Here is a 26,376-nt window from a genome sequence, read left to right as displayed (position 1 = left end):
TAAATATTTATTTATGCTTGTGTAAATAACCAAAAAAAAATTGTGTGGAAACATTTTTAAATGTAAAATCTTTTAGACACATTGGTTCACAGCATAAAAATAAGGGCGACTGGAAAAGCACTCAACAATATTTAAAAAATATATGCATACACATGTATATTTATATATTTTACGAGTTTTTGTTAAGATTACAAATTATAAAAATGACTTATAAAAAGGTCTTAATAATTTTTCCATAAAAACATTATTTTAAAAGTTATACGCAGTTAAAGTTATGCATCAAATATACTGTATTTATACAGTACACCATGTCGTATAAGCAACACAGCGTGTATAAAATATGCACTTGTATGAATGCTCAGGACATTTGATCTATAACTTTGACTGTGTATAACTTTTAAAGGATTGGTTTATAAAAAAATATTATTAAGATTTTTTTTGTAAAGCGGTAAAATCATATTTTCAAGGATGTAGCTTTACTTGTTATATATATGGGCAAAAAAAATATGTATTGAGCATAGTTTAAATTGAAAATAAAGAACTTGTTTAATTGAATCCTTTTTTTAGGACAAAAACTGAAATTTCAAGAGGCGTTTGCAAAAAAAAGAAAATTAAAATGGCAAATAACGGACACCCTAATGTATATACATAACATAAATTGTATACAATATTCATATATGGTAAGCTAACAAATTTCAATAAGCCACTAAGAAAACATACTAAATAATAACTAAAATTGTTTAGGAAACTTAATCATTTATAATTTTTAATGCTTAAAACACTTTCTTATATAAGCTACTAAATATGCCACATGGCGTATATATTTCTTATTTATCGCAAATTTCGTAACTTGGTCGCTTTTCGCAGCTCCTATTGAACAAATATATCTCTGATATAATGAAAACCAAATAAATATGGTATGCGCTTTATATCAATTTCAAATCAAAAAACCAATGTAATTTATTATTTCTATTTTTTTTTTCCGATTACTTTTCACATTGAATTTGTTTGTAAAACAAGTTAAAACAATAAAACTTTCGTTGTAGTCACCACACCTTTCATAAAACCAAAGCATTTACTTAAATATTAAGAAAAAGTGTTTTTTTTATTAGTTTAGAAATAGTTTTTCTTCTAATTTGCTGACAACAAATAAAGTAAAAAATTGAAATAAAAAGTGAAAACCACCGTTTTCATATCAAATACGAAGCACGAAAATTTTAAGTTACAAAAAAAAATTTTAATTTTGAAACTTAGGCATTAAAATGTGTATAATTTGTTATTATTTATTATTTATTAATTCCCTATGTACAGACAATAACACAATTGCATTGCATTGTTAAATACGCATAGCACAGCAGCTGCTGGCTACAATGTTTAACACTTTTTACTCAATATTTTAACATCGTTATCTCGTCTACTTAGCTATTGCCTTCATCAGTCAAATGTGAAACATGCTGCGATAGTGCTCATCAATATGTATGGTATGAATACACATATAAGACATTCTCCATCTTCCGCTCACTCAACTACACAATTTCGTCGGAAAGACTTTATATTTAATTTTCTTCTATAGTTTTGAACAATGCAACGGGAAATACGGTGTTACAAATATATATTTGCATAGTACCACAGCTGTTAGGTATGCAACGAACTAAGTTTAGTGCGCCGGTGTTTTGAACACGCTTTTTTAATTCTCATTTCTGTATATTTGTTTGTATGTATGTATATTAAAAACCCCGTTGTAGTTATGAGGTGTTCTACTCAGCTGTGTTGTTTTAAGTTTGTAACTAATGTATTTCTATTTCAATTGTTGCTGTTTACGCTATGCAAAAGCGTCGTGTTTATTCTTCGCTCCTTCGCGCTTATAGACTACATTTTTTTCTTACGATTTCTTGCTTTCTAAGTTCTTTAAGACATATTTATATATATATATATATAGGTATATTGTTAGTTTTCTCTTTTTTCATTTATAATCTAAAGTTAATTAATTTGTTTATTTTCATATTTGCTTGTAGATTATATGCGTACTTATAACTGTAAATTCCTTTTTCGTATATCAATCAACCACATAGTAGGTAGTAGTAGTTAATTGTTTAGCGAATTTATTGTTTGTTTATATGTATAATATATTTATATTTATAAGTAATTGATTACATTCATACGCTTTTACTCTTTTACATGTAAGATAAGAAATCGCTTTTTATATTTGTTATCTTCTTTTCATCATTTGTGGCTAATTTCTTTAAATTATTGTACCTATATATGCATGTATATTGTAATCAATTAATCCGTTTAATTTCCACTTATAATATACTATTTAACCTGAGTCCGTATATGTTGCAAAAATTCATAATATGATAAACTAGATTCACTGCGATCATCGACTAATTTCTCAATAAACTGTGGCTTGGCCGTACTCGTGTCCCTGTAAAGATAAGAAAAAAGCAAATAATTGTAGTAGAATAAGTAATAATCTTGCTATAAGAGCAAATGTGATAAAATATAATATTTTTGATTTAAAAACAAAACAAAACGTTAACTGCGGCTGCACCGAAGCTTTAATATCTTCACAACAAGACAAGAGATTCCATACAAGAACATGATTTTGATCTGAACAAAAACTGAGTGACTAGTTTACGTATATACTAACGTAAATACTAATATACGCTAATCGACTGAGTTCGTCACGATGATCATTGTTATATAATATATTTTATATATGGTAATTTCCAACGTTTCCTTATGGATGTTATAAATTTCGTGGTAAACATAGTATACCCTGCTATAATTACATACATTAGCTAATCTTTGAAAAATGTAAATGCTTTTCCACATTTAATAGCAAAAGACACAATCATAATTGTTGTTATTGTATTTTTTACTCTATTTACTTAAAAAAAATGTCTCTCTATCACGATTTAAGCACACGCTTGGCGGTCAATCCTAATAATCTGAAACTACCTCTCGACTACATTGTTGTTGCTGTACAACCATAAAATATTTCCCAAATATTCTTAAAATTGGCTGCTAAGTTGACAGACTTTGGTCGGATAAATAACCGAGTTCGGAGAACAGGATTATATTGCTCATATGTAAGCGCTTCAATGGGCTAATGGTGCGTTCCCCGAACAGCATTTTTCAGTTTCATAAACAGAAAAAAGTCACAAGAAGCGAAATCTAGTGATTACGATAACTCTCCTAAGACATTAACCAAAATGTATTGAGTCGATCTATAAGAGATGTTGAAATAGTCTGCTATCTAGCTGACGCCAACACTGTGTTTCAAGCACTGTTTCTTTAACTTTTTCGATATTATCATCCTTAATCGTTATAGGTGGGTGGACGATTCGCTGATGACTTCTCAACCTTCACTGAAGGCTTTGTGTCACTCAAATACATGTATTCGCGATAAAGTAAATGCTAAAAATGGCCAGACAAACTTTCGCGTCGTAAACAAACAGCTGCTAAACACACACTATTTGACATATGGAGATCAAACATAACATACAACATGAAAATTGGTATATGGTATATGTAATTGAACTTATTTAAGCACTTCGTATGCTTCCTATGCAGCAGTCACATTCATGAAGCCCATTTACACTTTTTATGAATAACTATAGATACCAGTTTTTGATACCAAATGATGTTGATATTTATATATTTAATATTTACATATATGTATATATGTATATGGTTAGCAACAAATTTTGAATTCAATGAGTTTCGCATAGACTTTAATTTAATCACGAAATGTAGTAAAAAGATTACCTTATAATCTGTACTATTGGCGGATTCGGTTTGTCATCATTCAAATGCAAGATAAATCGTTTTAAAACATTATTAGCCGGACTAGTCACATTCGGCAAGCCATACAAATAGTCGGGCAATTCTGCGGTCGCTTTAACACCTAGTAAATATAATTAAGAATTAAAGTTAAACACACAAATAAGAACAATGAAGTGAGCATTGATAAGAAATCGAATATAAATATACGCAAAACATACCAAATACACCTTCCAGCACATTGACGGGCACATTCATGCCAACATAGATGATAATTAGATTCCCACAATCCAACAAAAATATTGAACGCGAATCCAAGCTGTGAGAAATGGGAGCAAATATACAAAGTAATGTGGATTTCAATATATGTGTATTTGTGTGCACTTACAATTCAGCCGATAGCTGCAAACGCGGTAATTCCGGTAAATCTTCCTCATCATCATCTTCTAACGTATTCGCATTCGGATAGAACAGTGTGTCAATTAAATAAAATTCTGGATAAATGAATTTCATTAACTGATCCAATGGCAATGTTTTCATGCAATCCATCGCATATACGCGATCATCTAGACGGGTGCTGGTGCCGACACGGAAAGCCGGCTGTGTAAATATAAAAATAAGGAAGCGTTAAGCAAAAGCGATTTGTAGAAATAAATGTGAATGCAAATAATTGCGCGCTGCAATCAATATTACACTTACGTGTTTGAGTAACGCCGATATATATAATGGCATCAGTGCCAAACTGCGTGGCGCAATCAATTGACCACTCTGGCCGGAGGGTAGATTTTGTGCAATTTTAAATGCATTGAATATATCTACAGTCGCATTGATGAACGCTTCGCGCGCATCGGCAACATTTGACGTCAGCGACCGATCAACTGCCATTTTCGAAAGCAAACCAATTATGGCTTCCGTATCGGCGGCATGCATAACTTCGGGCAGTGAGCCGGTTACGGGTAGGCACATTGTATGGACACGTATGCGACGTTCGCCCTCACTGTTCGTGTACAGCAGCGCTGCTTGGAAGCAGACCGTTTTCGCTTCACTCAACGACTCCTCGTAAGAAATCTAAAAGTATGACATATAAACAAATGCAAAAATATGTAAAATATATAGCTAAATTGTTGGTGACTAACCTGCATGCCGTAGCCTGCATCCGGGTTGACATTCGGCAATGAAAGTAAATCTGTTGAACGCACGAAGAAATTGCCATGGAATGTGTGCACCTGTAGGCCGCGTGTACAGCGAATGCGCATCACAGCCTCAAAGCCGATCTTACGCACCAGATAACGTTTGAAGCATTGCTTTACTGAGTCCACAATCTGCGGCTTCGTTTTCTGATAGAGCGGAAAGTGATGCACGCAGCCGCCACTATATTTGCTGATGCCCGCTGCAAAGGTGGATGAAATGCAAATTAGTCAGCGCTAAGTGCTTAATTAAGTGTTTATTTCAATTTTTATAGCAATTATTGACAAAACACACTCGTTTTTAAGTTATCAAAAAAAATAATAATAATAAATACAATAAATAAAATTATTTTAGGCAACAAAAAAAAAATTTACTAAACAAACTAAATCAACACTTACATATCGTTGCCATATCACTATACTGTTGATTCAGCAAAAACAAATCCACTGCAATTTGGTAGCCCGAACATTCTAAGGCAAAGCGCTTGTAGAAATCTGTTGCTGGATTTAGATGAGCCACATCCTTGGCGGATCGATTGTTGGGATCTTCACGCGGTTCCAGCGAACCGGGTCCTTTATTGGGAAGGCACGTTTGGAAAACAGTCACGCGACCGCCAGATGCTTGCTGTTGAACATAAAAAAATTTCACAAAATTTAACATATTGAATATTAAATTTTAAAATGAAGCTATTGATCGGCATAGCCTCAAAATAAAGGCGAACAAATTTTATGATATATGAATACCGTTTTCTTTTGACAGCTTACAATTTCTATAATGGTTCAAGTAACGAAAATCATGTTATGAACGGTTTGTCTTTTCGAAATATATTTTCTTATAAAATTTTGAAACTCTGAAGCCCATTTTGTTGAAAATATTTACTTTTTAATTTTTTATTAAGCTTTTCAATAAACAAAAAAATGTTTCGCTAAATCCCAAAAATAGATGCGACACTACATTATTAACTTAAACGACTCACCATCAGCTTATAAGCAACCTGCAAAGCAGAGCCGAGCGCTGAACCCGGGTCGTGTGTGTCGGCAAAACGCTTAGGCAGTTGTGTTAGTAAATCCTTTACTAATTCTTTGCACTCCTTCATATTGACCAATAGATTGTCAGGTCGCGGCAGAAACGGATCTTTAATAATAAATAAATGTTAATGAATACAAATTTTAACAGTAAAAAAGATATAAACAAAAACACAACTTACCATCTATATCGAGCAACGTCAGTTCATGTGGCTGATTATAGCCCTCAGCCATGCTGTAGAAATGCACGTGACTGTTGTATGCAATAAAGCCGATTTGAGTGCGTGCATCACCCGGCATATCGTCTAAGTGTTTACTCAGTGTGGCGCAAATATTCTCCAGATAACCGCTTTGTTGGGCAATAATGGAAACATCGAACAGGAACAAATAGATGGCGGGTTGCGGTGGGCGTAACTAAAAGTTTAGTTTAAAAATAAATTTAAAAAAATAAGCATATAATTTAAAGCAATTATTGCTTACCATATATTCGGAAGGTGCAATAAATTCAATAGTGCTCGAACGCACTTCCGGACGACGTGTTACATCACCATATGTTTTCGTTGCTGGATCATATTGAAAATCTTCGGGCACTAAAATAATGTTGAATAACGCAATAATTAATATTGAATAACAGCAATCGTGAATAATGTGTACTTACATTCATTGACCCGATAGCAAAGATTGCACTTCCACATTTTACTGTCGACGAAATATACAAAGGGATTTATGTACGTGCGACACAAACGACAACGCACAATGTTGGGACACTGAATTACTGGTAAACTCTGCAAATGGAGATGATTTAGATTGATTTAAAACTAAGTTGTGAATTTGAATTTCATAACTATAGATAAACATTTAAAAAAAAAATGTATATATTTTGAGTAATAATTTAAAAATATAGGATTAAGCTGTCATACAAACTGATCGATCAAAAACTAGTACTTGTAGGAAAAACTTTTTTATTTCACAAGATATCTTCACGAAATTCAACGTAGATTATTTTCCAAGGTAAGGCTACAATCAACACAAATATTATTACCATCGGACAACTATACTATATAGCTGCCATACATCCTGACCGATCAAAATCAAGTCTTTGTATGTAAAACTTTTTTATTTGACAAGACATCTTCACGAAATTTGGCACAGATTATTATCCAAGGCAACCCATAATCTCCTACAATATACTTCAGATCGGACCATTATACTAGCCTTTAGCTGTCAAACAAACTAATCGATCAAAATCAAGATACAAATCTTTTTATGCTATAAGAAATCCATTTGTAAAGGATGTAATAGCTACGGTGCAGCCGAGTTTAACATTTTTTCTTGTAATTTTCTAATTTTAGTACTAGCGCTACTCTATTCCTGACTACTTTGATTCAACTACGATAATTTTACTGGGACGCTTGAAAACGATGTATTAGTTATACTAGGTATTCTTAAGTAACTTAGTTTAATTTTGGAGAACGGTATTTCAATTTTAAGTTAATTTTAGCAGTTTCAAAAATTTCGTGTATATCATTATCACTAATTCACATAAACTCCTACATATCAAGCAATCATCAAATTTTTTTTATTTTACTTACATTAATATCACGGAATGGATGTATCAAAATGCCCAATGGCAAACGAGACTTTTGTAGCAAAGCATTGCTTTCTGGTATTTTGGCAATAGTACTACGCATTATGCTGTGTGAAAAGAATTATAAATTATCAATTTAATTCATTTCCGCTTTACCAGCTACCGAACTTACTTTAAATTGCAATTAATCGATTCGTGGAATTGATTGTTGAGTACAATGCGGGGAGGTGTTAGAGTGGCAGGTGACAAAATGTGACGATTTTGCATTAAATCAATGGTATCTTGACCCCATAGACGACTGAAACCCGCTTGTGTGACACTCATTTGCTGATTATATGCGTCACCGCTAGGTATAGGAAAGTTCGGTGTTTGTTGTGGCTGCTGCTGTTGCGGCTGAGAGAATTGCTGCTGATGTACTGGCGGCGATTGCTGCATATAAGGCTGTGTTTGATATTGCAATGGTGCAGTACTAGGCTGGCCATTGAATACACCCGGCTGTGGCTGATACACTGGCGCATAGGGTTGCTGCTGCTGTTGCAGCTGTGGTTGCTGTTGCTGTAGCGGTGAAGTCGCCACCATTGGTGGCGGTCCAGTAGGATACATGGGCTTGCGTAGCATCGACGTTTGTTGCTGTGTATTGTTATTCAACTGATTTTGCTGCAGGGCTGTTGCGGCAGCACTTGTCGGCGGTAGTGGTGGCTGCATGGTACCAACTGGAGTGCTCGGTGCGTAATTGGCATTCGTAAGTGTCGCTACTTGTGGCGGCTGTGGATGTGCACTTGGTGGCGCATTTGCCAAAATAGGCTGCGAACGCGATGTTCCGAACATAGCCGCACTGCTGACTGGTGGTTGCGCACCCGCCGTTGCGTTCAAAGTTTGCGTTGGTGCTGTTTGGCTGAACGATGTATTCATGGCATAAGCGGCGGTCGCGTGTGGTGGCGGAACGTTTGCTTGCAATGCTGGCGGCTGTGCAACCAGAGGTGTGGGTGCATTCATGGCATTAGTACGAAAATTGGCCTATATAAAAATTTAGAAAAATCTTACAAAAATACGAATTAGGTAAGTAAATTATTTCTGCGCACCTGGTAATTGCTTGGGAACGGGGTTTGCTGCTGCTGCGTCTGATTTGATGCTATCGATGGTTGCCGCTGTTGCTGCATATTCGTTGGAGGAGGAATGTTCGCCGGCGACGCGCCATTGGTGCGATTAATACTTAAGTTTTGCATACTGCCCGACAAAGCTGCAGCGCTTGCTGACGAGTATTGTGGATTACTTGGTGTTACATTGCCACTAGGCGCTTGACTCATTGACGGTTTGGCGTTATATCCGCCAAATTGTGCTTGCTGCGCCAGTGAAGGTGATGCTGTGCGCGAAGAGTTCGCGCTCAAATCACCGCTGCCGCTTCCACCATTGGTCAAGGGCATACCTCCCGGTGGAACGTTCATGCCTGGCGGTCGCAGATGTGGCGGCAAATTACTAGCTGGCACTTGTGTTGTTGCTGCTGTTGGGGGTCTCGTTGGTCCATTAAGTGCTGCTGATGACGCAGAGTTTGACGTTGGTGGCAAAAATTTACTCATATTACTTTGCAACGTGTGAACCGGCTGCGACAATAATTGCTGTTGTTGTGGTTGTTTCTGTTGTAGTATTTGTTGTTGCTGCTGCTGAATTTGGTGTTGAGGATTTGCGGAGAAGGGCGGTGGCGGTGCACCGGCAACTCCTTGAGTTGTTTGCTGCTGCTGTTGTGTGGCTGGTAAGCCGTTCACAAAATTTATTTGCCCCATGGGCGGAGGACCGTAATTTGTATTCGCATAGCCAGACATTTTCTTGTAGCTTTGCTTAATTCATAGAAATGAAAACACCTGTTGATGGAACATGAGAATTTGAAATTAGGGAATATAATATGGGAATTTAATAAAACACTTGAGGTCGTCAATCGGGTACATGTGCATATCACCACTCCCAGAGGTTAAAATTACACAACTCAGCGTTTGTCAACAAAAATAATCAAATTATTTTCGAACACTCAAGTTCTTATCAAAGATAATTGAATACAATAAATACAAACATATCTCTTATCTTAGCGCACGAATAACATTTACGACAAGCAGACGGAATTGTTATTTTATCTATGTTTTTATTGGCCTTCCGGAAGTTTAAGTAAAAGTTCTAGTAAAATGATATACACTATATTAAAGAAGAAAAACAATTAAGGTTTAATTTATTTGTTTCTTATAACGTTTATATTGTGGAAAAAATACTTTAAAAAGCAGTTTTTTTAGTATAATTATTAAATATATATACATATATATATATATATATATTAAGTTTATAAAAAAAATATTTATATATATATTATATTAAAAAAAATAATAATAAAGGCTTTTAATTCGGCGATATATTAAAGTTATAAAAAAATATATATATATATATATTATATTAATAAAAAACATATATATATATATTATATTAATAAAAAAAAAATATATATATATATATTATATTAATAAAAAAAATATATATATTTATTATATTAATAAAAAAAATACATACATATATATATTATATTAATAAAAAAAATAATAAAGGCTTTTAATTCGGCGATCTATTGACCTTGGATCGGCAAGTAGTAAGTATCTGAGTAACTTCCCGTTCACATTACAGTGGGATCTACGTTACTAGAATAGAAACAGATTTTTATTCGACCAAGGTCTGCCAACTCGGTAGCATTCATCATTTACTATATTTAATAAAAGTATGTTTGAAAAGGTATATTCACCAAATTTGGCATATATTATTGTGTAAGACATCGCTACAATTTTCGATTGTTCAGATCGGACACCTATTGCAATCAAGAAAAACATATTTGTATACGCTTTAATGCTTATAACTACTGACTTCACTGTATTTGAGTTGACTTTAAAATGTAGTTTTTTTTCGACTAACACAGAGTCGTATCATTATCATATACTTATTTAAAATGATTAAACTGTAAAGTATAATTGTGTATTTTAAGATAAGGTTCATGCTATTTAAATTTTAATTTTTAACTGAATTTTATGATATTTTCTCAATAAGATACAAACAAGTATGAACACCTTTAATTGTAATTCGTTTCTAACTTTTACCATATTTTATGTCTATTATAAAAATTGTATTTTGTCAACAATTTATATTTTAATATCTTATTATCTTCAATATACCTTGTAATACATATTTAAGTTACGACGAATAAATAAAAATAAAACATAAAAAAAATAAAATGAAATATAAAAACTAACAGATATGCAGAAAATGATTAATAAATAAGTTATAATAATATCATCATTAAAAAAGTGAGTCTTAACCTTGACCTTAACCCAGCAATAGCTGGTACAAAAATATACTTTCGCACTGCTTATATGTTATGCATTCGAATCATCATTGTTTCCATTATCTAAGCCAAAAATTTATTAGTACAAGATGAACAAATAACATATAAATCAGCAAATTTGCCTGTATACGAGTATGTTGGTGAATGAATGTTTTTCTTAATATACATATCTACATACATACATACATGAACATGAAGAAATTAAATATTAAGAAAATCGTTGAAAAGCAAATGTCTACACACATAAACGTACATTTATAAATATTTATATATGAATAAGTAAGCGGAAGTCAACAAAAACGTTTAATTGTTGCTTTTTGCAAAATATTGCATTCCGATGCGCAAGCAAAAAAAAACCTTCCTGAATTTTTAATTGCACGCAATATGAATCGAATAAACGAATCAGAAGTTGTTAGAAACTTAATGGGGAAAATTATTTTTATAATTTAGGGGTGCAGATATTCTTCATTTTAAGAATGCTGCTGAATTCGAAAATTTGTAGAATCAATTAAATTGTATTTAGTGTAAAGGGACTACTTTAAAACAATAATTTGAAGTTTTCCGAAATTCATTACAATGCAAAAATTTTCAATTAGTCATTATTTAAAAAAAATCATACAAGCATGTAAATATATTATAGATGGTACTATGTAAACTTTAACACTATAATTTAGCTTATCAATAGAGTTTGCACCCCTAATTTAATGTTGACATGTCACGCACAAATGCCTCCACTATTGCGACTACGGAGTAATTGTTTACTTTTATTCAGTTGTAAGAATAGGTATATCTCTGTCTGTCTGTACACACCTTACGTACACAAATATAATTAAATATGTCCATAAATCTGAAAATAAAAGCTTTTAACTCACATGGCAACTAGTAATACACATATTCACAACTTTAACCGAGTTTTGAACGTTGGACCTCCAATTAGAAATGTCCCAGACGATTTCTTTTTGGTTGTTGTTTTTGTTACGATGGCCCCTTTCTCTCCATATTATTAAATGTATACAAGTTAAACTTTACTTCCTGAACCTCAAACGGTTGCATTGCAAAGCGCACATTTCGTCACGTAAAGTATTGTTTTTTTTTATCGAAAGACAATATCCGCTAAGTTGTAGGAGTGAGGAACAAATTCGAATTTCCTATGTGTATTTTGCAATAAAAATGTCACTAAAAAAACTGTCGAACGAGATAAACTAAAATGATATTGAATTTGCATGCCTGCTGAGGCATTATGAGAAGCAGAACTATTACGTGTGCCAATAGTATTATCGTAGCGTGTATACACAACCGGTTGAATGTATTTTACTCAAGTGACGACAGCATAGTTGTGACGTATTTCGGAAAATCTCTTATCTATGCTTCCACAGAAGCTGTTCAACGATTGATCAAATGACGTATTGCACGTTTTGACAGCTGCTTTCCGCGTGTACTTTACTATTGTATCTAGCGCACGTTTGCTGTTAACTTGCACATCTCCTTTGTTGATTGACTAAACCCCACCGTGTCGACGAATGGCAAATATGCAGAAGTATGAAAAATGCAAAATCACCAACACGAAAAGTACGAAACCTAGTCGAAAGAAAGCTATGAATGTAGACAAGCTTTGCCTTTCTATGCGTGTACGTATTAAATGGCCCACTACTGACGACGACAGCAACCAGCTGAGTAGAACAGACGCACAAGCAAAATCAAAGGGACGAGAGCAGCGACGCAATGTTAGGTTTTTATTCCAATAAGGAATATTTTTATGTGTGAAAGCGCTCTTATACCGAAATTTTGATATTCTTTTTAAAAAGGACGATGTGATGTGTCAATTTAAACTTTGTTACTTGGGTCAATGATCGCTATTTCCAATCAGCATTGAGAACATTGGGCGTTATATTAAATTGTGATATGTAATTATTGACTACATATGTATTATTACGTGCACACCAATCCACTCAATTGAATTTTCACAGCACATCTGAAATTATTCCGGAACTAAGAAAGTGTGTACTTTTCACTACTTTTACTAGTATATCTAGTCATTGACCATATAATAACCTGATGATACTTTTGCAAATTTTCCGAGGCACTTACACTTTTCTTTGCTGCTTTTGTTCAGCGAAATTTTTATCACCACCTTTCGAGGCAATAGCGAAGAAATTGAAAATTTCTGTCAACACACACACACGTTGATTAAAACTATTTCAAGGAAATTGTTAACGTAAACCTTACTTTTAAGCACACGGATTAACAGATATATCAAGTTTTATAGATTTAATTAAATCCAATTTAATTTATTGGCACCACAAAATTAACCCGACAAATTTTCATCGAACTGCAAAGATGAGCAAAAGCGAAAAATAATGCAATACGAATGGCAGAAACAATTGGGCTACACATTTTTTAGCAAAACTTGACGTGGCTTCTGGCGATGCCACATTAAACTGTAAATTACATATGCAACATGGGCAATCCATTAATACAACGGTTATATGAATTCTGTAGTTTTTATTTATTTAGTTTTTAGAAATTTATATTGTTTTGCTAGATATGTCTGTATTTATGTTAAAATCACAAAAATTTCAGATCAGCTAAACCAAATTACGAGCGACATCTATCAGTCGGTAGCAGTTATATATACGATTTCGTACTAAAAACCTTCTCAGACAATTTTGTTCTCGTTTGGCTGGGAATTTTTTGGAAAATATGATTTGAGCAGTCGTCAATGATGAACACCAGGAAAGAGAAAATACGCCGACCTTTACAGTTTTTCTTATAGATAGCTGAAAATGTGAATAGTGTTTATGGTCCTGGTACTGCCACTCAAGCGCAATCTTGGTTTTGTCGATCCCGTTCCGGTAATATTATTGTCTAAGATACACCCCGTTTTGAAAGTCCAATTATCGAAAATATTGATAAAATCATCGAGCACTATTTGAAACCATCTTGGATCGAATTTTCATCTGGAATCGCTGCTGCATCGTAACAAAATCGATCCATTTCCGAAGTAGATGGTCAAAAATGATAAAAAGAGAATCACTTATAGCAACGTCAAGCGGAAAAGATCGGGGTCAATTCGCGGTGAGCACGCGCAGTTCTAACTTGGACTATCAACACTTGGACCGCCTGAAGGAATCAATCCCCTAGAAGCGATCAGCTTTAGCCAATAGGGGAGAAATTGTCTACCATCAACGCAACGGCAATCCACACACATCGATAGTGACACTCAAGAAGCTCAGAGGTTGGTTGGCGAGTCTACAAACTTTAAAATATAATATAAAAACAAAAGCCCACCACCACTATATTTATCGCCATAGTAAATAAAATACACACATATTCTACTATAATCGATTTATTGATTTTGAATTTCTTGGTGATTTATTTTGTGGTGTTAGAGCAGGTTAACAAGGTTTTATTGCTTAGACTATTTTTTTTTGTGTTTTTTGAAAGAATGTATGATGTATAATTTCTTCACTTAAATTAATATTATTTTCAAATTTTATTTGAATCTCATGATTTTTTATGTTTAAATGTAATCATCAATATATTAAATAATGACATTGTATAAATGCCTCTAACCGATTTTATTACAATACTTTGTGTGGCTGATTTTACTCAATTCATATACAATCTTGCGTGCATGTTTATAAGTATGTATGTATGCACCTACATATGCACATATGTATATATCTAGTTCAAGTTAATTATTTTTGCGCAAAACATTATATAATCAATATTGTGCATGTTTAAAATTTTATCTTAGAAAAAATTTTTTTAACACCCGTTTTATGTTTCGTATTGTGCTGATTGTTTTTAATATTGAAGTTTAATGCTGTCCTTACAGTTGCTGCTTGATTAAATGCTATTTATTTTACTTTCACTATTTTTTTTTTGTTAAAAATGCTGCGGGTGCACGATTTTCGAAAATTTATTACATTGGGTTATGATTAAATAAAAAAGGTTTACATTTTAAGATGTTTGCATCACTATGTAAATAACCAGGATTTATGTAGGTATGTAATTATATATGTACATATATACGTAAACATACCTTACATATTGTGCTTTTGTAAACTATTTAAAATACAAATAATTTATTTGTTTTAATTAAAAATAAATAATTAATACTTTGCGAAACGCTAAAATATATTTATGCATGCACATGTGCTATTTCAAGCATCTCCAACGCACTTACATTTTATTTACTTTGGAGCTTAAATATATAAATATAAATTTAAAAAAGTTTTTTTTAATTACATCCGTTAGAAATCGTTTTTGAGGAAGAAACATGCAAGTTTTTCAAAAATATATGTATGTAATTTATATAATAGAAGAATATATGATAGTTTTCAATGAGAGAGAGTTTTGCATCGTTAAAGATGTAATTTGTACATAAAAAATATGTGGATGATTAAGAATTTTTTAATATCAAATATTAATAATTACTGATTTTTTAACTCTTGAATTACTACTATCTGCATCTTCTGTTTTTCAAAAAAAAGATATATGTTTTTTTTTTGCTGAGGTTTGAATTTTACGATACCTTTTTCTTCTACTACTAAATTACGATACAATGCTTCAATATTGTATATGCTATTACTAAAAACTACAAGTCTGACTGCAAATCGTTGTTCTAGCGCTAGTACATGTGCGACTACACACTCACTACGATTCTCTCAACTTTATTTTATATGTACTTATTACTTATAAACTAATGTGCGACATTAAATTTTTAATTAATATAATGTATGTATGTTTATTTATGGGTGTATATTAAATAAAATTCACAATATACTGTTGATTATTTAAAATAATTTGCATTCGTGCAGATGACGCTATATTTCATATTTATGTGCCATCTATTTGTATTATGTAAAATGTATGTATTATGTGAGCACATGCGTACAGGTGGAAACCTAAAGTATGTGTGGACGAGAGTTAAGAAATTCGTGCTGGCAAAAAATGTTAACTATTTGCGAAAAATTCAAAACTAACTAAGTTTGTTACGCAAATATTAAGGGGCACATCTAGTGTGAAAATTTTTTTTATTTACAATTGACTGTACCTTTATGAATAACATACTAAAAAATTAAATCGATATCTGAAATAGGTTTTTGAGTTACAGCCTTCCAAAGTGTAGCCGCTCAGTTCAATCACTTTAATCAGCTCCATCAATATAAATTGATATAAAGATAACTTTAAACGCGTTTTTCTCACTATCAGATTTTTTCTGCAAGTTCTGCATATACATAGTTCTCCATACAATGACCTATCAGTTTTTTTATTTTGGAAAAAATTAAGCCTTTTTTGGTTTAACGTTGCGATTTTGTCAATTTCCGATTTTTTTTTGACAATAGCATAGGTTATTGTACGAACAATATATTTTAGTAGATTTTTTTTTAGGTTTCACATACGAATTACTGCGGCAATGGAGGTACTTTTTTAGCACCATCCGGAGATCGCATGTAACTCGTAAAATGTTTAATTTTTTCTTAAAAATTTTACTGTGTATAATCTTAAATTTTTAAAGCAATTGAATTGACATATCAGGTGTGTCCCTTAAATAAGAAAATACTTCGTTAATGTAAATTATTTCAATTTAAATATTTGTTGCAAAAATACCATAATAATAATCATAAGATTGGTTATGGGCGTTTATTTTTATCATTTAAATTATGCTGCAAAAAGTTTTGGTCGCGACGAGGAGGGAACAATTCTAACAAATTTGTCTTATTAGAATTCTGATTGTGTTACAATACTTGTTTGCATACTTTTATCAAATCGCACTAATTAGCTCAAATATTAAAAACAAAAATAGTTTAAAAAAATATTAAGAACAAAAAAAAATATATATAAATATATATATATATATATTTGTTCTTAAAAATTTCTCCTATACGCATTTTTACCGCCGGCACATTGATATTTTCGCATTTAAACATTTCAGTGAGTATATACTATATGTATGTAGGTGTAAATATGTACGTATGTATGTAAGTAAACGGTCACAACACTAAAAAAATTCGCGTAAAATGCTAAAACGTTTACTCGTTCGCTACGAAATCTTTGCAAATCTACTTCTCACGTGGTTAATGTAATGTCCAAAACATAGATTCTTGAATGTCAGCACTTATATGTCTATATACATATATCTGTGTGTTTAGAGAAATAATAAACTAGTTATTATATATGTGTTATTTATGCGTTTTTTCTTTAACAATTTCAACAATTTGCATTTGCCAACATTTTTCCCTAAGTTAAAATTTTTTCACATTAATCCACACACGCGTGATAAACCTTCAATCAAATTGATTTTGCCAGTTCCCTAACTGACAAGAGTCCCCAACCCTGTGGCTATGGACGCACACTACGCATCCTTTTAGAGTGTGCAGTACTCGGTTAGTATCGGTATCGACTTCAGCAACTCATTGATATTGTTCTCCTCCAGATGCGTCACCAATTTGCCGGAAGTGCGCAGTAGATTATTAAAGTTTTGCAAATTTTCCACAATCTCCTTGGTCATTGTGTCCGATGATTTACGTATTAATTCTGCCAATTTCTTACCAACTTCATATTTAATATAAATCTCTGCCAGATTCACATCATCACTCTTGGCGGCAGCGCTATTCGTCAAATACACCACAGACAATATACATAAGGCAATTAGCGCTTCGTTTTGCATGACTAAATGTTGTGATGTCAACATGTTGATCATAGCCTCGACGGTGCCTTCAATGGCGATGAATGCTTGCAAGCTGCTGCGATCGTAATCCTCTGGTGGCAGCTTATCTGCGAAATGTTCAACCGGTGCATCACCTTTGCGTGGCAAGGCGTAAGCGATGCGACCCAAATAGGCGTGCTTGATTAGCCAAGCCATTAGCCTTAGCGACTCGCCAGTGACGCCAGCATAGTCTGACGATTTGCTCCAGTGTACAAGTTGCTCGATAAGTGCCTTATTGCGTAGCAGTTCCAAAGCCAGTTTTTCTGCAAGATAAATGTATAAATAGTAAAAATTATGTTAACTATTACATTTCTAGATTTTACCTTGACCATCCACTGTCATGCGTAAAGTACCCAACAGCTTGAAGACGACCGGCGGCTGATGTATCTCCAGCATTGGCAGTATGGTTTCAACAAGTCCAGCTTGTATGACAGCATTTTTGTTTGGCTTCGGTATGACAAGATTACGCAATGCGCTCAGCAGTGCATGCTGCAGGCGCACATCGTCTTTTACGCCATTATTTTTGGCCAAGACATCGAGTAATTTGTTCATAATCTTATTTTCTACCATATAAATGCAATGGCTGTCTGTACGCGCGAAATTGCCCAGCGCAAGCACACCGGTGGTGAGAAGATCGATGTCTTCCGAATCGAGCCAGTCCTCCATGCTTTTTAGCAGTGGCGTCGAGTAAAGATAATGCATTGATTCGTCTGGAAGTATGTGAAATAATAATAAATACAAAATAACAAATAATATTTATATATTCATTCAATATAATACGCTGTGTGATAAAAAAAAAATAAGGTTAGGTATATAATACTTGTAGCATCAAATTTGACCGGGACTGGCCCATTTAAACTGCGCGCGAGTTAAGCAACGTATTACTTATCACATTATATCACCAAAATATTCTAAATAATCAAACATCAAAACAATCTTATGTTTCAGTCAACAAAATATATCAAAATAACCTTATTTTAGAACAAAGGATATGTAAACAAACGAACTATCAACAAGTAATAAGTAACTACTAGTATAAATAGCAGTAAAATCTTTGTAACCAGTTAGTCGTAACAATAACGATAGATAGTATACATTTCGGTGCAGATCAAAAGTATATTTTTAATGTAAACGATATTAATTCGCCCAAGCATTATCGATTAAATATTTTTTGCCTAGATGGATGCATAACTTTTTAGGTATTTGTGAAGTTTGATCTCCATACCACCAATTAGTGTGTATTTTGTAGCTGTTTGATTGCTACGCGAAAAATTTATCTGGCCAATTTTACCATGGAAAAAAATTAAACAACCAGTTTGCTTAGAATTTTGTGTTTTCAATGGAACTACGGCTACTAAATCGTTGAAAGTATTGCGGGAGTCTACTTTATTACTACCACAAATATTGGAGTGGTACAGTAAAGGTCGTGAAGTCATCGAAAACTTGGCCCATGCGAGTCGTCTCTAATGACAATACCATGAAAAATCTAAAGAAAGAGTGCTTGGAAATCGTCGTGTTGGCATCATATAGTAGAGGATATCAACACCTATTATGGATCGACTCAACACATTTTGGTTAATGTTTTGAGTATGAAGCGTGTCGTTGCTAGACTCGTATCAAAAGACCTGAATTTTTTACCATTACTGGTGATAAGCAGTGGGTTTATGAATATGACTTCCATAGAACCTCTTAAAAAAGTTGATTTAGCATTTTATATCAAAAGTCAATACAAAAATTGTATATACTCGTACACAAAAATATTTGATTGATAAAGCCTGAGAGAATTCGATTTTTTTGATAAAGTTGGGCGTTTTATGAGGTTAGATATACAATGTGTACTATTCTTATGTCTTTCCTTTACTAGCTATTATATCGCATAACTTTTATTTAGATATTTATACTAATACATACAATATGACCTACTTCACTGCTACTTACCTCCCGTGAGTATTAATACAATCAATTCGCATGCCAGCTTCATAAGCGCACGCGCCTCACTGGTACTCGCCAAAGTCTTATATTTCTCAAGCAGATTATAGATCGTCTCACAGAGGCCATCCTTTGCCAGCAGCAATTTCACATCATCATTTTCCGCCTGATAATGCAACAATTCAAGGCACATTTCCGCTAAATCGGGATTTGTGGAGGCAGCCAAAATATGTGACAACTGTATATTGAGATTCGCATCAAAGTTTAAATCGGGCGCATTTTCCGTTAGTATGCTCAACAGCGGTAGAGTATTCAATAGCAGATCTTCATGTTCATCAACATTGCTCATGCCGATTGTAATGATCTGTTGTAGCTTTTGCATAATTTCCAAATCCAGGGCGCGTTTAGCCAAACCCTCGCCACCCAATAAATAATTCGAAAGCAAACCGCCGCGCACTTTAATAAACTGTAATGCGTTCTCTGTGTCGTCTACATGCGTTATGTCGAGCAGGCGCACAAGCACTTCGTCGCCATGCAGCTCGAGTATGAGATCGCGCGCCTCATCATTCAAATAGCAGATATTGCCGAGAGCTCGGCATATTTGTATGGGCAACTCCATATTCGCATCGGCCGGCAGCTCGCGTAGACATTTCAGAAACACTTCGATAATTTCACGTTTTGTGAATTTTTTACGTTGCACTTCGGATTTTGTGATTTCGGCAATGCATTTTGCTGCCTCCTTGCGTATGTTCAATTCCTCTGATTGTGCCAAAGCCATGAAGAGATCGGCCAATTCATGTTTGTCGAAGAGTTTGGGGTCTTTCGTAGCGGATATTTGGGTGAGTAGGTTGTTGGTGTTGCTGTAGCTGTCACTGGACGTGTTCTCCACACTCACCGAGATCGATTTCAGCTTCTCTATCAAATCATCGATTTCGCCTGAGGTTCGAGAAAAAAGTGTGTAAAAAGCGAAAATTAGCAAATGTCAATAAATAAATGTATAAAATGGGCTTGTACTTTGTATTTATATTTAAAAATGTAAATATATTTATCTAGAGCTTATGGAAATTTTGCATGCAATCCGCTTTGCATGTCTCGGCGAAGCGGCAATAAAATCTGATTATTCAAAATAACTTGGTTGACCTAGTTTTTTGGTGACATCAAAACCATAAAAATGACATTTGCTCGAAAATTGCATGCCTCTAAGCAACATACTTGTACACTCATATTTCTTTTGTTTTTTATTTTATTTGCAATTACGCTGCATAGTTCCAACACACGAAGTATCTACTTTCTGATGATGTGAAAGTCCTTAGAAGGATATATGATTTGATCAAATGTGACGCGGACTGATCCATTTAAACTGTGCGCGCAAACTGAATTGATAAAAAATGTTTCTTAGATTGGTACAACCTTTGTTTATGTTAATAAGAGGTTTTTACAATGGAAAAATATTGAACAAGGAGTTTTCTTATAACTTTGTGTTTCCAATGGAATCACGGCGACGGAATCATTGAAAATGTTACATAAGTGTTTTGGCGTGTCTATTTTATCACGAACACAAGTATTTGTGTGGCACAGAGTATTCAGTGAAGGTCGTGAAGTCATCGTAAACTTGCCTCATGCGAATTATTCATTCATATCTGACGTTAATGACGATAACATCGAAAGAGTTAAAAAAAGTGCTTGAAAATCATCGTGTTGCCATCACAGAGACAGCGGAGGATCTCAACAACGCTTATGGATCGACTCAACACATTCAATCATCAGGTTAATGTGTTGGATATGAAGCGTACCAAGGCTAGACTCATACCAAAAGACCTGAATCTTTTACAAAAACGTTGTCATATATTCTCTCTCAATCTTGTGCGTTAGAAAAGGATTTGCAGCATACATATGTATCTATTAAAAAGGTTTAAGAACAAAAACTGTTTTTTTTGGCAGTTTTAGGGGTTTGGAAGTAGAAAGAGGCCAGCTAAATATTCAAAACCCACAGTATATTTATTTATTTATAGTTTGAACTTTAATGCAAAAAGTCACCAATTACATATAAGGTTTAGCGGTTAATTTAAATATATATTATTTATTGCTTGGTAAAGTATGCAGCAAATAACATAGACACATGTTTCCTTAGACCGCAAATTCATCGCTCACAAATATTATAGTTTCCCATATTCAATGTTACTGCTTCACTCACATAAATACCATAAACAAATATGTGTTCTGCAATTTATTGTTAATTTGGCTGTGGAAAGTTTTTGTTGTCTAATCCCCTAATTAAGTCCTTAAAATCATTTCTAAAGTTCATCGAGTCATTAAAACTGTGATAAGCAGTAAGTAAAGACAACACAATTCAACCCCAATCGCAAACAGATTCTTAAGTATTTACCGCTACACATGTAGAGCCTGTACAGGGCACACATATGAATATGAATTTACCCGTGTCCGCCAGAAGGATGCATTCCTTGACTGCTTGGTCGCATTTGTTTACATTATTTTACATCATCAGCATGAATTCGCTGCGATGTGCGACAAGTTTGCCCAAACAAAAAAGTACAAATATACAAACACATATTCACATTTATATACATGTATGTATGTAGATATTAGCATATATTCCTATGCTACACCCGAGATATGGTGATATGTACGATAAGAGTCTGTGTATGGTCATGCCACGCCACCGGCCTGAGCTAACTCACGAATTGTGCCACCAACACAAACAACAGCGACAGCGGTAGGAGCAGCAGTCTCATTTGTATTTCATTTGTGCGCATTGACGCCTCGCAGCTCATCTGCTGCTGGTTTGCATTTGCCCGCCCGCCCATTATCACATTCATATACACAGCATATAACATGCTTACATACACATACACATGAGAGAAAATTGTCGATTTGTGCCGGCTGAAATGTCCTCGTTCATCCAACTGCATACAAATTTCTTGCTTAAGTATGGCCAAACGACTTGAGTGTGCTGCTGCAGTGTTGACAAACGTAGCGGAGTTAATGCCGTGTGTCTACTAACATATACGCACACATACCATACATATGCCGTTAAATGTGGGGGGTGTTTAGAAGTGCAAATGGTTTCCCAGTGAAAAATTTTAGTAAGTTAAAAAAGTGTAGTTAACTATTGATTAAAACGAAATGGTAATAGTTATTTATTCAAAATTTTTGTGTATATGTATGTATAACAAGGAAGAAGATTAAGCTCAATAAAATCTCGAGATGTCTGTAGGTTTTGTTAGTGTAATTTCAAATTCTCTGCTGAAACCGTAAGTTTCTTCTAAGTGCTTTCAAACTTAATATGATAAACACATATACAATATATCGACCGCCGTGCGTACAGAGCAAAAGAGGCAAGGTTTAAAAACAAGTCTAGAAAGAGTGCCAGTATCAATTTTACAAAAATACTAAATATTTCTATTGAAACGAAAAACGATTGGTACGAAAAATCTGCATTTTAAAACAAATTTCATGTTTAGATAGATTTAGGTAGCTCCGCAGCGGGATGCATCCAAGAAAGAAACTTGAGCCACGGCTTTGAAGGTTTCTTAAACTCCCGTAAATTTTTGTTCTCAAAAGTCCTTCATTTCAAAGACTGTTTTTTTAAAACTTTTCTGTACTGGTAATAATAGACCTTGCTTTGGGCAATAGTCTATGCCAAATTTCAGGAAGATATCTTGAACAAAAAAGTTTGCTTTCTAGCGTTGAAATTATGTAGACTTTCCTTTCTATTGTCCAGCTTTTGCTAGACTGAGGTTGAAACATCTGGGCAGATACACTTTCGGCGAACCTGGCGAAGTTCCTGGGATTAATATTGGCCGTTTTAATTAATTTGTGATAGCCTCAAAGCGCTTCGTCGGTTTGTAAGGATCTTGTGATCCATATGTAAGAGTTATGGAAACTAGAAAGGAACGACATTCACAGCTGTTCAAGTGGGATCATGCGTCCCATTTGTTGCTAGGACCACCCTACGACTTAACCTAACCTATGCGGCTATATAGTATATATTATAGTGATCCGATATCGGCGGTTCAATAACATTTCTGATGGATATCACCGAAAATGGGGACAAACTTAATACACCCTGTTCCGGGTATAAAATAATAAGTCACATAATTCGAGGCGCATCGAATCCAAGCGAGTTTATCAAATCAAAAATCATTTACACTAGTTTACACATATAAAGCAACACACATCGAGTGTTTCGGATTTTTTCAATGCTGGGTTTTGTAAATTTAACTTTGTTTACTTAATGCACGCTGTGCGGCTACGTGCAACGCCTGGATATTTCCAGCAAGCAAAGCAGAATAAATAAAAAAAAAAAAATAAAGCAAGCAAAAATAGAAAAGGAGCTGAAAGCAGAAAGTCAATTGCTGCACTTTATTTACACGACGCATCCATAATATTTTCGAGTCAGTCGCTGACGAAGTGGAGCGGCAGTCCTGCTTCTATTTATACAACTACATATACATATGTATATGTATGCATGTGTGTGTATGTAAATGCATATGTACATATTAAGATAAATATCTAAGTTTATGCACTGTTACATTTCGAGTCCATTTCTCCATATTATTTCATGCTTTGCTGTTTTTCTAGTTCATAGCAGCGCCCATACTAGTTTCATGCCGTGCTTTTGTTTACTTCATCTTCTGTTTTTTTTTTGTTTAGTTTAATCTAGAATACATTGCCGCCACTGCACGTCCCATTTTTATTTCCTTTCCAAGTCATTTGCCTCATTTTCATATATAATCTCTTTTCTCTGGTTTTTATTTGGATTTCTCATGTCGAACTACCATATTGCTTGAACTTTTTTTTTAACACATTTAATATGGAGTCCTGATGCAAATACACGCACGCAAACGCTTGCACACACACACACATACACACTCTTGGCGCCAATGTATTCTTTAGTTGATCCTGGTTGTCAACCCTATTAGGCCAACTGAAAGGGTGATCCACTCACTTTGTCATCGAATAGCTGCGCTGTGGGAATAGAAGTGTCGGACTTAATGGTTATTTTCCTTTTCCATTTCCATTCCCAATGTTTTTTTTCTGCAATTGTCCTTGGTTTCTCGCTATCCAACTGTCATTAGGACCCTCTAATAGACGCCAATGGTCGTGGTGTTGGCACAAAGGTAAATGTGAATATACATTTGTATGTATGTATGTGTGTATGCGTGTGTGTAAATGAACTGAGTCATTTGTAGAGAGCTGTGACCGGTTGCGTTGCGAGGCGTGATGGCGTTAAATTTATTAAAAAGCTAGAAGCAGACAAAAAACGATTTACCCTTTTATTACACAATTGCTTGGTCCCTTTGCGAAGCATGTCCAAAAAGAAAATTTATTAAACGCAAACATGTGAATCTATATCCCCCGTTGTATTTGTTCCAATACTCGATGGCTGGCCATTGACAAAATTGTTCCGCATTTCACTTTTAAGTTTTTTTGGTAAGTCAAATTTTCACCTTTTCTTTTTTGGATCGCCTATTTGTTTGCAGTTGCACTGTTTTGATATTCTTTCGTCTCGTTGCCTCCGGCTGCCAGTAAAAAGAATGCGGGAAAATGTCAATTTTGCGCCCAGTCGCCGCTTTTGTTTACTAACCTCCGAGGCGATTTTCGTAAGTCTACAAGCTTTTCGGTCCACACTTTGATATTGAAATATGGCAATGTATCGATTTCAGTCAACTGGAGTTCGTGCTTAAATGGCAAATATGGCGTTGACTTTAAATCCCAATCAAATTGTTGCGCGAATGTTAGAAACTCCATAAACCACTGACTTGCCAATCAATCCCTAATGAGCTTAAAGAAGTTATTGTTGTTGTTGTTATATTGTGGGAACTGTACGGCAAGTCAGGAAGTATCTAGGTATGTTGTTAAGTGTTGTTAGATGAGTAGATTTGAGATTTTATGCTAAGAGGCGTTTAGTATCTCTCTGGAACTCGTTTCATGTCGTAAATAATTTGTAGTCAAATATCAGAAATAACAAATGTATGTGGGATATTAAATACCATGCGCGAAGCTCCTTCTAAAAGCATATAATTTGTAACGATTCAGACAAGTTATCAGCCTCTCCAAAGACGAAGTTTGTAGCGTTGCATACTAAACTCTGCAGATTAAGTTGTCACAACCGCAAGATGGGAATCAGGTCGATGGAATGCTGCTGATTCTGTGACTTTCCAGTGGAGATCGATGGAGACACCAGAGATTAATGCACAAATAGAGCACGACACCTCCCTCCGTTTGACGCGTTGTTAAACTTCCTTCATGTTTCGGTGTGTTAAGTTTTGGTTGTTTACTTCAGAAAGCCTGCTGAAAATGTTAATAGGAATGTTCTTTTTAGCGAAACATACAGATCATTTTGCGTAAAGCATGTTCAGGTAATTCGAAAGGTATTGCGACTCCCGAACTGAGATCTATTGACGGTTCTAAAAATGTTTTATGTCTCCAATGGAAGCACGGCAGCGGAATCGTTGAAAATGTAGCAGAAATGCTTTTGAGTGTATACTTTATCACGAACACAGATATTTGAGTGGCACAAAGTAGTCAGTAAAGGTCATGAAGCCTTGGGTCAGTCGTCCATCCACCTTTGTTAATGACGATAACATCGAAAATGTTAAAGACACAGTGCTTGAAAATCCTTGTGTTGGCATCAGAGAGATAGCCGAGAATCTCAAGATTACTTATGAATACGCATAACCATTTATTAATGTTTATGGGTATGAACTGTCTCAATGTTAGGCTCGTACTAAAAGACCTACATTTTTTGAAA

General features: G+C 34.3%; 2 protein-coding genes across 4 annotated transcripts in view; both read right to left on the bottom strand.

The window, feature by feature from the left end:
- Nucleotides 1–1,257: 1,257 nt before the first annotated feature.
- Sec24AB (Protein transport protein Sec24AB) lies at nucleotides 1,258–13,314 on the bottom strand. 2 transcript variants are annotated; one of them, XM_014247410.3, is made up of 15 exons: nucleotides 13,046–13,314; nucleotides 8,670–9,446; nucleotides 7,760–8,604; nucleotides 7,592–7,694; nucleotides 6,658–6,784; nucleotides 6,480–6,589; nucleotides 6,182–6,413; nucleotides 5,951–6,108; nucleotides 5,373–5,598; nucleotides 4,923–5,176; nucleotides 4,486–4,854; nucleotides 4,175–4,386; nucleotides 4,008–4,105; nucleotides 3,772–3,910; nucleotides 1,258–2,425 (listed from the first exon to the last, which is right to left on the bottom strand). In XM_014247410.3, exons 2-15 carry the CDS (start codon nucleotides 9,405–9,407, stop codon nucleotides 2,314–2,316), a joined length of 3,723 nt encoding a protein of 1,240 aa, XP_014102885.2. In that variant the 5' UTR covers nucleotides 9,408–9,446; nucleotides 13,046–13,314; the 3' UTR covers nucleotides 1,258–2,313. The 2 variants fall into 2 exon arrangements, with proteins under 2 accessions (XP_014102885.2, XP_069963794.1); XM_070107693.1 differs by lacking the exon at nucleotides 13,046–13,314 and having other exon boundaries at nucleotides 8,670–9,462.
- A 973-nt stretch (nucleotides 13,315–14,287) lies between these two features.
- vimar (visceral mesodermal armadillo-repeats) overlaps nucleotides 14,288–26,376 on the bottom strand; it is a 36,171-nt gene continuing 24,082 nt past the window's right edge. For both annotated transcript variants that reach the window (XM_070107691.1, XM_014247362.3), the window contains exons 2-4: nucleotides 19,611–20,537; nucleotides 17,996–18,382; nucleotides 14,288–17,935 (exon numbers count right to left, since the gene is read on the bottom strand). In XM_070107691.1, the coding sequence (XP_069963792.1) occupies nucleotides 17,331–17,935; nucleotides 17,996–18,382; nucleotides 19,611–20,379 (1,761 nt within the window). In that variant the 5' untranslated portion in view covers nucleotides 20,380–20,537 and the 3' untranslated portion in view covers nucleotides 14,288–17,330. The remainder of the gene's footprint in view (nucleotides 17,936–17,995; nucleotides 18,383–19,610; nucleotides 20,538–26,376) is intronic.

This window comes from Bactrocera oleae, chromosome 4 (assembly GCF_042242935.1).
Source record: "Bactrocera oleae isolate idBacOlea1 chromosome 4, idBacOlea1, whole genome shotgun sequence".
In the NCBI taxonomy this organism is placed as follows: domain Eukaryota; kingdom Metazoa; phylum Arthropoda; class Insecta; order Diptera; family Tephritidae; genus Bactrocera; species Bactrocera oleae.
Note: the sequence above shows the minus strand (reverse complement) of the source record. Positions and strands in the feature narration are given on the sequence as shown.

Coding starts and splice junctions, on each gene's coding strand:
- Sec24AB (XM_014247410.3), bottom strand. CDS start 9,407: ATGTCTGGCTATGCGAATACAAATTACGGTCCTCCGCCCATGGGGCAA. Junction 4,855..4,922: donor ATGCAGGCTACGGCATGCAG/GTTAGTCACCAA, acceptor TCATACTTTTAG/ATTTCTTACGAGGAGTCGTT. Junction 2,426..3,771: donor CCAATAGTACAGATTATAAG/GTAATCTTTTTA, acceptor TTATCTTTACAG/GGACACGAGTACGGCCAAGC.